At 46.0% G+C, this 14,552-nt stretch overlaps 1 protein-coding gene across 2 annotated transcripts in view; it reads left to right on the plus strand.

The window, feature by feature from the left end:
• The window catches only part of VPS8 (VPS8 subunit of CORVET complex), a 78,833-nt gene that overhangs the window by 58,713 nt on the left and 5,568 nt on the right, over window positions 1-14,552 (plus strand). For both annotated transcript variants that reach the window (XM_035544500.2, XM_035544498.1), the window contains exons 41-43: window positions 5,179-5,259; window positions 6,687-6,856; window positions 7,776-7,944. In XM_035544500.2, the coding sequence (XP_035400393.1) occupies window positions 5,179-5,259; window positions 6,687-6,856; window positions 7,776-7,944 (420 nt within the window). The remainder of the gene's footprint in view (window positions 1-5,178; window positions 5,260-6,686; window positions 6,857-7,775; window positions 7,945-14,552) is intronic.

The raw sequence follows: 14,552 nt of genomic DNA on the forward strand, positions 1-14,552 counted from the left end.
CAGTCTGACAAAACAGAGATTTAAGAGGCAAACATTTCTGTGCAGCTGCAACAAAACGTGGGGAGAGATGACGACTTATAAACACATTCTGGGAGAGGAACTGAATTCCTGGTAACAAATATTAGTATAACTTCACAAAGCAGTAGTTAGTAATTAGTACCTTGTAGCTCAAAAGCAAGTGTAGGGAAAATAGTGTTATAAACCTCAGTATAAGATCCTGTGGAAGAGAACATGGTACTGATTTATTAGATCTCTAAGTTGATTTTGCCTCTTTGTGCTTGTTCTTTCATAGATTTTATTCACTCACGTATTTGCATATACCTAAGTGTATGGGAATGAGTGGTCAGACCATGCTCATTTGTGGGCAGCACAGAAGGTGTCAGCTCTCACCTCACTGCACCTCTGGGGCTCCTCTGTTGATGACTGCTTATTATTGGGCAGCCTAATAAAATCCTTTAGAAGTTGCTGGCTGTTATAAGGTGGATTTTTACCTCAGAATCTCACTTAAGCTTTTGTAAATCGTGGTCTGGATTGCTGCACGTCATGATTTCTCTGGTTTTCAATATAGGCTTTAAAGATACATCTGTAGTCTGCTACAGGTGTGTGATAACCTGCAGACTTGTCATTCTCCTCGTGTTAGGATGTAGGGTCTCCTGATAACGTCTGTGCTGGGCTCTGCACAGGTCTGCAGCCTTCTGAGCTTGGCCTAACACCTTCACCTTTGCAGCTGGAAAGTGTCTTTTGTTACCAAGGCAGACCATTCATTCAAACCTTTGTTCTTGTGCTTAAAAACATGCATTTCCATTCACATGACATTCATACCAACCTTTATTTCTGTTACAGATCTCTAAATGGGATTTTATGAGACTGAGAGGCCAACGTTGCTGTAGGTCACTTTCATAGAATCAGAATCACTAAGGTTGGAAAAGATCTCCAAGATCATCTGGTCCAACCAACTACCCACTAAACCATGTCCCTCTTTCCATAGTGTTGTAGCTGTGTTTTACTAAACTGTTGCTTCAGGGCTTGCAGTGGATGCCTGTGGGAGTTTTCCTTTAGGTTTTATTTCAGCGCACAACTTGGCCCTTGGAAGAAAGGTGCTTTGAGCTCAGCTGGGAAGATGATGTGAACAGTGATGAGTGTGTCTTATAGCATGGCCATGTCTTTCGTGCTCAGCTTAGATATTCAGGGGTTTTGAGCACTCGTTGGGGTTTTTAGGGATCAGGAACAGGACTTCCCCTGTGTTAGACAGTTAGCACTGGATTTTTTTTGCCTCCTTGCATAGTGTGATCTGTCATCTGCTTCCTTGGATTGCTTGGGAATGCCATTTAAGTGCGCTGCAGGGAAGGTTAACAGCACGGCATGCATACATGGTGCTTCCCCAGAACAGCTTTATGAACTAGAGGTTGTCTCTTTCTTGTTAGCCCTAGGTTGGATATTCCTTTTGCAAAGCTGAGTAGTGGCTCTTGAAGCCACGTGAAATTCTAAACCCGGGTGCCAAACAGCGCTGCCGTAGCTCTGAGCAGTGTGTAGCTTGTTGAAAGCATTACCAATGTGCCACCTTAACTGTGATCTTAAGTGAACGCTTAATCTAGCTCTTCTGGGCCCTCTTTCTCAAGATATTTCTGTGAAATCCAGAAGTACAAGGGGTGCTTGAAGTCTGAAAACACCCTCAAAAGCTGTTGCAGCAGAGGTCAGGTTTTTGTGGTGGAACATAGATGTGCTGGATCTGCTGGTGTGGAAGACAGAAGAGCTGCCCAGGAATTAATGTGTTTTTGTAAGGTGGATCACATCAGTAAACTGAGGTAGATTATCTTCCCTTTTCTGAAAAGGAATTAGATTATTCCAGTTTTAGTGGACTGTTTTTCTTCCTCTTCTGTGCTTAACTGCCTAGAGATTATACCTTATGCAAATGTTAACTTTGCAAGCAAAATGCTGCACTAAAGGGCACCTTGCAGTGAGCTGGGACCAGACTCCACAGCTTTCACAGAAAATTGGTAGATTCGTGGCATCTGTCTGTGAAAGTTCATTGACTCAACTTTATACTATTGAAGTCATATGAAATAAAGATTAATATATTTATGCTCTTACTCATCCTTAACAAAAACGTTATTTATTAAACGGTCTGAAATAACCACGTTAGGGGTGATACTAGAGGAATTCTCTTGAGCATTATGAAAAAATTCCATGTCATTACAGATGTGAACGCTGTCTGATGAGGGCTGAAAGGTTGAGTGTTAATTCCCTTACAGAGCTCTAATCCTTCATAAACGTTTTGTAAGTAGATCCAGCTGTTGCATCCTACAAAATAGAGAACTAGAGAAACCGGAAATTTACGTCCTACCTGTAGAAACCTGATACTGGGGAGGGAAGGAAGGAAGGAAGGAATCTCTAAAATCTGTTAGCATGGAAGCAGAAAGATTCAAAAAGCCTTTTCTTTAATTTTTTTTCCCCATACCTGCTTAGGGTCCTGCCTGTCCTTTTCTTTCCAGCCCTGGAGGTGTCTGGATTAATTTTACATACAAGAGTTACTCTGTCCCCTTGCAAATCAGATGAAGCTTCAGCTGCACATGAATGCATTTTCTGAATTCATAGTGCATTAGCACAGTTCTGCGAGTGCTGTCAGCAAAGAAATTTCTGTTTCCTGGTCCCAGGAAAAAGGGGAAATGGAGGAGACAGAACTGGCTCAGAGGCTGCATGAGCATCTCTGGTTTGCATACCAATACTGGCTGACTTTTCCCGAGGTGTGTGTTCATGTAGCCATGCTGGGCAGTGAGTTTGGCTTTGGCTTACGGTGCCGAGTGTTCCATGTCCCTGAGGAAATAACCAGCCTGGGGAAAGTAGCTGTGTTCTCTTCCTGACTTGGCACAACTCACTTCTAGTAATGGGCCACCCCATACAGTGCATTCAGAGCATGTATAAATCCCAGAGACAAATTTTACAAGGTGGAATTAATGAAACATATTCCTCCATGAAAGTAATTGATCCCATCAGGCTCTTGTGGCTGTTAATTTCGTGAGGGCTGAAAGCAGCAAATTGGAAGAAAGCTTCATAACTTGCTGGGAATGTGGACTTGCAGATCTGGATTTCATTCTCAAGGCAGGTAAACAGCTGCAGCCTAGGACTGTGCAGCACTCTCTTTAATGGCTGCCAGCAGGAAATGTGCATGGGCCGCTTGCACTTGACTACCAGGCTGTAAGGTTTTGCTAGACCACATGGCTCCTCTGTAGAGGAAAGCCAATTCTCTTCCTATCTGCTGATTTTTTGGAGACTATCAAGCCTGACTTGAGGAAAAACTGAGCATTTAAAAGGTGGCCATCAGACTCACATCCTTCCTCTGCAACTCTGAAGGTGGCTCTTTGATTCGTCTCATGTTCACGTTTCCTCTTCCTCCTCCTGTACCTCTATAAAGAAAAGAAACAAGCTGCACTGAAAGTGGCAGCTTGCAGCTTGGCAAGTCTTATTTGCTCTGTGTAAATGGTTGCCTCTGTACAGTTTGGGTTACCTGTTTGGCTTTCCTTGGCCATGTACTTGAGTTCTTCAGAAAAGTATCAGGTAAATACGGAAAGAACATACTCTGTACATACATGCTGGGTTGGGAGTCCTGCCTTCTCTGTTGCTCTCTATAATTCATACAGTGACTCAGTGTAGTGTACTTTCTATGTTGTTGCTTTTAAATTATACATGCAGAAAGAAGGCTTAATGTTGTTTGAGGCCGTACTGTTCACCTAGCAAAAAAAGTAGCCTTTGCAGCTTGTCAGGCTTTTCTGTGTATCCCAAATCTACAGCCTTGAGTGGACTCGAGTAATGCTACTCAGTGCTGGTTTTATTTAGGCTTGCATGTTGGCATTTCTCCCCATCACATTTCCTGTGAAAGCTGTTGTCCAGAATTGCCTGCCTGACTTTCTGTCCCTATTTTGGTGTTCTCTCTGGGTGTCTTGCAGTCTAACTTCCATGCTACGTGTCTCTTCTTTGCCAACTTGCTTTTCTGCTCTTGATTCTCCTCTCTCTTGCTCTCAGTCCCAGCGTGGAATCAGTCTTGCTCCTGCTTTTCCTCATTCCTCATTCATCTCATCCTCATTCATCTAATCCAGAACTTGTTTATCTAGGCCCTTCTGTCTCTGTTTACACCATGCCTCCATCACTTTTCTACCTTGGTGTTACTTGCCATCACATCTTGCCAGTCCATCTCTACTTTTGCCCATTCCACTAGTCAGCTGCTTCTCGGCTTTCAGCAGCCTTCCTCCTGTTTGCCTTTCACTGTCTCCCAGCAGTGCAACGTATTTTTTCCAAGTCCAATTGAATGACTGCCGGTCTCTGGAATTTGCATGCTGTACAAAGTACCCTGATCCTCTTTTGAAGCATTCCTGGTCGACTTGTTCTGATTATAGGCAGGTGTGTGCCAGCTTGGGATGGGGAAGGGCACAGCTTTGCTCTCTTGTGGATCAGGCTGTCCAGCCACAGAGGCAGAACTGAAGCTGGGCAGCACCGTGTGGATCACAGCGCTGCGGGAGCCGGTAGCAGATCCTGCAACCACCCTCTCTGCCCTTCTTTGCTTCCCATGTATGTTAGAGACACAAAGCTCGCCCCAGAATGGGAGGTGCACCCTAGGCCAGGATTCCTGTCCTGTGCTGAGTGATGCCTCAGAGGTGGCTGGGGAGGAGGAGAGGTTTTTGGTTTGGAGCAGGCGTAAGGAAGCTGGCTGAGCTGTGCCAGGGCAGTGACTCGTAGCCCAGCCCTTCTCTTGTGCTACGGGGAAATGGAAGTAGAGCTGCTCAGGGCACGTGGAACCAGCCCCAGGTGGCACCACGGGTGGAATCGGTACCTCTGCTCTTGCTGCAGGGTGCTGCTTGTTGTTTCCTCTCATATTCCTCGAATGCATTCTCTAGTCAGCTCTTGCACCTCCAGAAGTTTCCAAGGTCACATCTGAAGTCTTTTGACCCAAGTACTGTAATCAGTATTGATGATGCCATCTACTTGGTTTTGCTAGTCACCAGTTTTCGCATCGATACGTATGGTTACTGTGCCTTCCTTGTGTGTGTGCAGTGTCTTTAAATCTGGAGTCGTAACTTCTGTGTGCGATGGCAACCTGGAGGGGAGGAAGAAAGGGGGGGGGGCTGGCAATAATAAATTACCATGTTCTGTGATTCAGCTGCAGCTTCTCGTTTCTTCACACAGGATCCAGTTTATGGAAAAGGGAAACTTGGAGAAATTCAAGGACTTGTCCTGGGAATGCTGGACACTTTTAACTATGAACAAGTAAGTTGCATGCATTTCTGTTCTGTCCGCCCCTAAATACAGGGATTCTTTTTAGTGTCTAGCCTGCTTTGCTCTCTGATTTGCTATTTCTGCAAGCAAAGTAAATGGACACGCAAGTGATCTATAGTTGTGTGATCTGGGGAAGGGGAATCAGTTTGTGTAGCTTGCAAACAGATTACAAGTGAAGGGACTGACAGGTACGTGATGATGTGAACACCTCTGTAGTGGAGATTTGTTAAATGTACTGGAAGCATGAATACCTGCTTATTTTTCCAACTTATCCTGCAGTTAGGGATTCAAAGGCACAACCAATATGGTTTGTTTTTTTAACGTGATTTTAAATATGTGCCTTTTAAATTAGTCTGTTTTGCCATTTCCCAGTGGTAATGCTGCACTTCCTTTGTCACCCTATTACATTTTACCTGTCTCAGTCCTGCCTTTCTCTGTTCAGTCTTAAATCCCAGAGAGTCTCCAACCTTCTACATTTTATAAAGGTCATTTTTTCCTGAAACAGAATGCGTAGTCTTCCTCCAAACTCACTGTCTCTTGTTCTTTTTACCATAAAGCGCTACCATCTTAGCTACTGCTCAGGCCTCCATGCAGCATCATCCAATTTAAAAATAAAATGGGAAATTACTTTCAGTCCTCTACAGTAAAGCTAAGAGAGATTCTCTGAGTTTTTGAGGAAGGTCTCCTCTGAGCGGCACAGGCTCTCTGATCTGTTGTTGCTAGCAGTTGTCTGGTAAAGGCTGTGTATTCGTTATATGGACCAGCTCACTGCCTTTGATTTTTGTCTTTCTAAGGAACCACCGATACAACCTCTGAAGCCTTTTGTGAGTTGCTATTACAGGGCATAAATAAGTCACAGATCAAAGCATCTATCCCTGATACTTGTTTTGTTGTTGCTTCAGGAAGCACTGGCCACTAAAAACTAAGGGTGTTTTGCTTTTGGTTCTTAGAAGTGAAGATCTCAGTTGGGAAGAGTTAGCAGATGAGAGAGATTCAGTGTTCTTTCGTATTTTAGTTGTGATAGTGCATTGGACTTTGATTTTTATCTGTATGTTTCTAATAAAATAGGGGGTTATATGCAGTAACTTACCAGGTAGAGAGGAAAAGAAGTCTGGTACAGAAGATGACAAGATGAGCTTGCTCTCCCACATCTCTTTTAATGCTCTCAGACAAAAATCAATAAAGCACTTATCTACCTATTTAGGAGTGAAAAGGTATCGTCGGCATTAACTTGTGGTAAAAAGATAAGTATTTTGAAGACAGCAGCTACAAAATGTAAAATAAGCAATTTTGTGTGGTTGGGTTTGTTCTTAGCAATCTGATAAGCTGCTTGTTATGAAGAACTGAACGGTGTGGATTTTCTGCACTGTGAAGATGACAAAATGACTTAGTTATTCTGCATATTGTCTTCCACACAGACCCTTCTAGAGACAACTACAAATCTTTTAAACCATGATCTCCACTGGTCCCTGTGTAACCTAAGAGCTTCTGTCACTAGAGGGCTTACCCCAAAGCAGGATTACTGCTGCATTTGTCTACAGCAGTACAAAAGAAGGCAAGAAACTGCTGATGAAATCATTGTTTTCAGGTAAAGTTAAGAGGATAGATTCACAGATGTGTTCATGTTAGTAGTTTAAAATTGAAAAAAAAAAAAAAAAAGCTACTGGTCTTCTCTAAGTAATGGTATGTATTCCTGTGGGTGTGTATCTCCTGTTCCCTTGCACTGTGAATGGGCTGGCCAGTCAAACTGATCACAGCCAGACTTCTTTGCATGTAGCCAGCTTTGTCTTAGCTGAAAAAAAATTCCCTTACAGTTTTGTGAGAGCAGTTCGGTAAGCTGTCAATTCATGTCAGCTCTCCTGGCAAAGCATGTGCTAGCAGAAGGTGATTCTCTGATGTACATGGACAGCACAGTCCTAGCTGATACCCTTAACCACCTGTGTGCCCCTACTGAGCAATGCTGTAAAACAGAGCAGAAACTCTTCGCAGAGCTTCATAAAACATAAATGGTCTGAAAACTAGATGCAGCAAGTAAAACTAGGGGCACTGTGTTTTGCTGCCAGTTGACCTACTGCTGTTCTGTGCCAAATATAGTGCTTTGTGCTGGGGAAGTCTTGGGGCCCAGTGGATACCTGTTGTCCCAGAAATAATTGCAGCATTGTGGTTTTATTTGCCTATATTTGTACATCTCGGATTTATTGCAGCCCTGATGATGTGCTCTGGCACCTCTAATGTTCCTGTCTGTGGCCAAGTGGCTGTAAAACAGGATCATTATTCCTTTAGTATAGTGATCTGTAACTGCATCAGCAAATGCACATCTGCTGGTACTTTTGCAAGGCTAGAAATCCTGCAGGAGAGCGTGGAGGTATGAAGGGAGTGTACACACTGCTGGTGTATACGCAGCCAAACAGACTTGTTTTCCATTGACCAGAGATTTCCTCTCCAAACTGTAGTGCTGATAGGCTGCATTACCCTGCTTTAACAGAAGTTTTCTCCTGCCTTTACAGCTGTGGCCACTTGTACCATTCTCTGTGTCTGCTGAGTAAAGAGTGTGGGGTAGTTACCAAAGGCCTTATGCAGTGGATGTGCTATAAATGCAATTCAAGCAACAAGGGAGGAAAACTGAGTGAGAACTTCTCAGAGCTGAAAAAAGGAAGTGTGACATCCTTGGCGCAGGTAAGGCTTGTAAAGCGTTTTCTTTCCAAGTTAACTTCTAGACTTCAGTGCTTTGTTTAGCGATATGGTTTAGTGGAGTACTTAGTGTTAGGTCGGAGGTTGGACTCGATGATCTTGAGGTCTCTTCCAACCTAGAAATCTGTGTCTGTGTCTGTGTTTTCATGTTGTACTCTGCTTCCAGACAAGCCTACGATCAGTGTCAGACAGTATCTGCAGTTAGCTAGTCACATTTATGGATGTCATTTTGTTTTGGTGTGGGTATACGGAGCTGTGCAAGAAAAGATAATGTGTCCATCCAGAAGGTCTGGGAACCACTAGCCAGCATGAAGGGAAGCTGGATACATGCAGCTGATTACCTGACAGATGCATCCGCTGCTTTGTCTTGTTTGTGAGAGCCTGAGATGGGCCAGTAGGGACAGTTCCTTTCAAACCATATTTAGCTGTGTTTTATGTCAAACTTGTAGTAAAAGCTGGTGCATTCCTCGTGATTGGACCGTAGAACCTCTGTTCTACCTTCCTAGCCTGGCTCTGGGTAAGAGATCTGGCATTGATTTGACTAGTAAAATGCTAGCACAATGTTTAAAGAAGCTTGCATGTAAACAAGACTGCTGCAGCTGTATTTAGGCAAGAGAACGGATAATTAGTTTGTATTTACTGTCAATATGTGTGTGCAAGAAGTTTCACCATCCCTACTTCAAACAGACACTCGGTCTCAATGTGCGTGCTGCTGTGTTTTCCCTGGCACGGTACTGTGGACTGTGAGCAAAAATAGCAGGTAGCTTGTTGGGATGCCTTTGAGAAATCCCGCACGGGGGTGGAGCTGAACTCTGCTGTCCCATGTTCCAGACAGGGTCACTGATGAAGGTTTGTTGCTAAATGCCTCAAGGTACGTTGGACACTTGTCACCATCCAAATGGCATGCAAAGCAATGTGTTTCTGCTTCTGAAAGCAGAGTAATTCAATCTTAGAGTACGTTTTTATAGTACTACTTCAGTTTTCTTCTAGCTGATTATTTCAATTTCTGCCAAATCAATTCTGATCAAAAGATAGCTAACAGCATTAGTCAACTTCCATCAGCTTCTGTATTAACAAAAAGAAGAAGCTTCCTGTTTGAAGGGAGACTTAGGGGAAAAGTAGTCTCTGAGGAGTGCAGGGAACACAGTGCAATCTTTGCAGTCAGATTGTGTTAGTTTCTAAAACAGTGACAGAAAGAAAAGCTTTCCCAGTAGAGATTGTAAATCGACTGTGATCCAGTCTGCGTACAAATGGTTGGCGTTTTGTGTATCCATCCCGTTAGCAATGAAATACAGATACTGGCTCTAAAGTTGGGCAGAATCAGCAGCTCTGTATTTTACCCCCTAAACTTTTGCTCCAGACTAATGCGTGCCAAGCAGGTGTGCCAGACCAGACTTAGCTTGAAAAGCTGAAGACAAAATTAAGTACTAAAACCACGTCAGTCATTAAAGTGCCTGGTGTTTCATAGCACTGCCTCATAACTTGATTATTGCTGGGCTTCTCATGAGCTGGTCAGAGAGCCCTGTGTCTCCCTGTTAATATGGGCCTAGACACACCTGGGAGCAGAAGCAGAAAATGTTCCGGATGGCACGGGGGCGATGAGGGCAGGGAGGAGGTGATGCTGCCCTTAAACTGATCCGTTTGCAGAAGTGAGGGACTGGCTGGGGGCTCAGGGCTTAAAGGGAGCCATGTGGAGAGGGACTGGATGGGGAAGAAAAAAGGGTTACAGCAGAGATCATCTAACGCTAACTAGAAAGCATCCGCGCCAGGTTACCCGAATGCTGGATGCTTCCCTGCTGTCTGTCATGTGCTCTTGGCCGGGAAACGCATCCTTCCTGCTCCGCGCAGCCGGCCCAGCGCAGCTTGGCTCGGGCTCGTCAGAGCACTAGCACTGCTTCCAGCCCCCCGCCTTCTCCTCCTGATGGCCCAGATCCTCTCCAAGTTTGCGATGTTCATCATATATTTAAATTATAATATTTAACTGTAGCGCTTGCATGTGATTAAACTGTTGTGCAGTCACATCTTTAAAAAGCTGAATATATTTAGACTTGGCGAGACTGAAATCTCTAGCTTCTCCGGGAAGTTCGTTTGCTTAACAATTGCTGCTCTGTAGCGTTAATTAACCCTGTGAGGTAACGATTCAGCTGGTGGGGAACAGTGTGAGGTACAGAGCAGACTTGTTCTGGGGAAATGCCGGGAAGGCGCAGGGGATGCGCGTACGGCCCGGCTGCACCGAGGCCGACAGCAGACGGCGAGGAGAGCTGCCTGGCCGCAGGCAGGCCGGTGCTGCGGGGCTGGGTCTCGTGCAAACTGAAATTAATTTAAGCGGAGGTTCTTAGAGAATTACGCATGGGAATAGCTAAGCTCGGCAGAGCATAATCCCCGTGCTTGTTTTGACGCGGCACTGGTCTGTGCAGAACGCCCGGGGCTGTTGGGAAGGTGGGGTTGGTTCCCCAGCAGCCGGGCGGGTGGTGCGGGCCGCTGGAGAGAGGAGCGGACAAGTGGTGGGACTGAAGGGAAAGGGAGACCTGCAGGGCCCCCAGCCACGTTCACGTCTTCCCGTGGGTCCTTCCCAGCCCGGGTCCAAGACAGCAGGCGTCACTGCTCTGCGGCACGACCCCAGGTGCGGGCAGGATTTAGTTTGGCTTTGCCGCAATGTTCGTTCGTCCTTCTAGTGTTGCCCTTTTCTGGCAAAGGGCTTCTCTGCCTTCTCTTGACTCAGCTGGCACCGGGCAGACCCAGAGACCTGTGCTGGCCACGCTGTGCTTGCTTCCACATCTGGTGTTTCTGCAGAGAATGGCCAGGACATCCCAGGGAGGTTGCACTGACACACCTGCTGCTTTGAGCCCTGCCTCCCTGCGCCCTAGAGAACCAGCTCCGAAGGTCCTGGGACGTTTTGCGTACGGGGCCATGGGTAGGCTGTTTCTTTGAAGATCCTGAAAGTGCTGTCTGTCCCCTGGTATGAGCTAGTTCTGGTGTCTTCTGTAGTGAAATCTTCAGTTTAGATACTTATTTTCTTAGCAGGCCTTGATTTAGGAGTAGATTCATACTGAGAGATGCCACTGAGCATCTGGAGTGCATTTCATAGTACCAGTTCTGCTCTGTTGAAACAAAGACTGTCAGTTTGAATTCTGCGATGTTGTTGAGATTTATATGTGAAATGACAGCCCAACAGACAGTATTTTCTCTGTCCCTGCTTTGCATGCATGACTTCTGTAGCAACTGCCTTGAAACTGGGGGAGGTGGAGAGGTGCCACAAACCAGTGCGGAATCATTATTGAATCCGGTGATGGCGTGTATTTACATGGAGCCTCACTCTGGTAGGGGCTTAAGGCATCTTACCCCGGCAAAGGGGAGGAATAATGAGAGAAGGCCAAAGGGGCTTTCTTTCCCCTTCATTTTTCATACCAAAAGTTTGTGCTTTCTGCGTTATCCCTGAAACCTTGCTGTCCTGCCAAGGGTAATCTTCAGTGTCTAAACCGATCATCTGTCTTGTCCGTCTTACCTTATCTCTTTCCAAAAATGAAAGTTTGTGTATGTTGTTTTTCATAATCTCTTTTAAAACCTTCACTGTGGTTTTCTTTTGTGTTGTGGTGATGGAAGTTAACTGATGCAGAAGCACAGTGGATAGTCCTTTGCCTAAATACGTAAGTGAAATAGTCTTTGTATCTTAGTCATTGGTCTTCAAAACTAATTTGCCTTGTTACGGTGAGGTAGGTAGCGTTTTCCATTTATTCTGCCAGGCTGCGCAGTAGGGATCAGGGAGAGGAACACAGGCTTGGTTCTTGGACCATGAATTCTGCAGAAAATGCTGTGAAACCCTAAGCTGAAATGCTCTGGTGCTTCCATGTCTGAGAATGATGCGAGTTCTGAGGGCACCATTGTTAGAGCTGTCCAGATGGCAGATATGTTTTATTCAGGAGTTTAATCCTGTGAAGTCACGCCAGGACGGACAATGAGTGTGATCCGTAGTTAATCCAGTTTGTTGGACTCTGCGTTTGGGCTCTGCTCTGCAGCCTGTTGCCGGCGCCCCTCTGCAGCGCAGCTTTCCTTCCAGCACGGGGGGGTTTGGCAGCACCTGAGGAGGTGTTGGTACCACGTTGTATCGCTCGCCTGAGATGTTAAATGTTCCTCGGCAGCATGTCTGTGTGCTTTCTGTTGGGTAAGAACGAGGGTTAGGACTCTTTTTTCCACCAATACTTATTTTAGAGCTAGAAAAACGTTACATGACCTCTGTCGACCAGTAGACAGAGCCAGTTTTACTGTTTTCAGTGTAATGGTGACCATCAGTCATTACCTTGACTCCAGCAATACCAGAATTTTCCAAGGACTTTTTAACTTTGAAAATATCCACGCATGAATTTTTCCCCAGATGGCACCAGGCAGATAATGAGCACTGCGTACAGTGACAGGATGGCACGTTCTCCTAAGGGAGCCCCATCCCTCAGCCTTGGAGTTGATTTTGGTGGTGGATTTCTCAACTTCTACAATGCTTAGAAAGTCCGTGTGAGGAAGGATGGGGAGGCACTTAGTACTATTGGCTTCTTATCAGCAGAATACCTGTGTTTTAAGATTTCTTGTAATACATTGGAAGCAAAAATGATTTAATAAGAAGAAAACTGAGTGCAGGGGTTTAAATTAGCAGCCAGAAGAGGGCTGGCAGCAAAGTTAAAACCGAAAATAAAATACAAATTTAAAGCAACTAATTTCAGGAACATAGGCATCCTTTAGCAGCTTCTAAATCAAAATTGACTGTTTTCTTGCACTTCCCATATCCCTGGGTAGTTTGTTTTGTTGGGATTTTTTTTTTTAAGAGAAAATCTGGCTGAGTTGTAATTGCTTCCCCTGGCCTTTCATGTGTAGTAATCTGTAGTGCAGCAGAAGTTTCCTTCTTCTGCCTGCGACCCGAAGTCATGCCCTCTGGCACCTGTGAGAGGCTGACACCAGGCGCAGGCAGCTTACTTCCAAACTGCCTAACGCAAAGACCAAAGCAACGGGCTGCTCCCAAAGTGCCGTGTCCTCGCTAAGAGAAAAGGTGGCAAAATTTTGGTTTGTAATCTTCTTTGCTTTACTTCAAATCTCAGTTTCAAAGAAAATATTCCTATGGTTCAATGGAAGTTCCCGTGTTTGAATAAAACATCTCAAACCTAAGAGGATCTGTAAAACAGGCTCGCAGGAACACAGTGACAGCTGCGGGGCTGCTGCAGCCTGTCGATGTTCCCACAGGCTGCACCAGTCCCTGCCGCCAGCAGCTCTGTGCGGCTCTGCACCGCTCGACAGTCGTGTGCCTGCTCCCCGCGGAACCAGCACTGCTCGCTGCGTGTCTGCAGTGTGAAATTGCAGGCTTCCAGCCTGTCTTTGCAGATCTGCCGTGGAGCACAGGCAGGAAAGAAACGGTGTGACTTTCCATCTGCTAGCGGAGGCTGCTTGTCCAGAGCCAGCGTGGTGCTCGGCGCTCCCGCTGGCCGCTGCTCTGCGGCTGCAGGTGCTGCAGGGGTGGCTGCTGCTCCCCTGGGGGCTGTGCTCCTCCCGGGCTGAGGAATGAGGAACTGCTAAGGGGTCAGGAAGGCCCTACAAGACTGTCCGTTCTCCTTGATGTTCCTTTGAAGGAGGGGAGCAAAATAAGCGGGAGCTGAGGTTTTGTTTCACTTTGCAGTCCCCAGGTGGGACACTATGAGAGGGAATTATGGCCGGGCCAGTGGTGGTGTGGGAGCCAAGGGGTCACTGGCTGTCTTGGGCAGCCTTCAGAAGTGCAGGTGGTAGATGAACATCTCTCCCTCATAAATCCCTTCAGCAGAAAGCTGTGGTTTCCCTGTCCTGTCTCCCTCCCCCTTCCTTCACGTTGTACACCGAAACCAGCGCATTTTGTTGCTGTACCTGTGAACTGGGCAGAGAAAGGCTTGGGCAGCTGCAGCTGAGCTTCCACAGCCCGAGTTATTCTCAAACAAGTGACGAACTTCCTTCTTATACAGCAGCAGCAGGTTGCTGCATGGGTGTAAGGGGTTTCAAAGGGGACACATAGCAAAGGTGTCTCGGTTTTCACTGAGGGTTGGGGTCATGTTATCAACCAGCTCCTGACACGAGGCATTAGTGAATCCTTCTCACTCCAGATAGAACTTCCCCCCTTCCCTTTCTCGCCCTGAAGTCTTGCCACTGAGAGGACACTGCACCTCTTTAGTCTTCTGTGCCCGGCTCTTGTGGAACACTGTTGAGCAGCCTCCATAACTCATGTTTAGAAAATGAATTATTTGTCTCGTGTGCTGCTTTTGTTATCTTGGGCTTGGGCACCGAACTGGGATCAGACTGAGCACAGGTAGTTGGGCAACATTTAATGTAATGTTTATTCCACACGCTGCCATGCTTCCCCTGGAGCCTGCTACATTATTTATAAATGCTTCGTCTGCTGGGCCATGGTGTCCAGTGAGGATGCTCGTAGTGAGGATGTGTGGTTTTTGTTTATCTAATTAATCCTGAACAGCGTTGTTGCTCCTTTGGCTGAAGGCAGCAGCAGAAGTCCTTGGGAATATTCCAGCAGTGCCTGGCGTGAGCGTGAGCTGCTGAGCAGAGCGGCTAGCACAGGGAGAACAGAGATG

This window comes from Cygnus atratus, chromosome 9, assembly GCF_013377495.2.
Source record: "Cygnus atratus isolate AKBS03 ecotype Queensland, Australia chromosome 9, CAtr_DNAZoo_HiC_assembly, whole genome shotgun sequence".
NCBI lineage: Eukaryota > Metazoa > Chordata > Aves > Anseriformes > Anatidae > Cygnus > Cygnus atratus.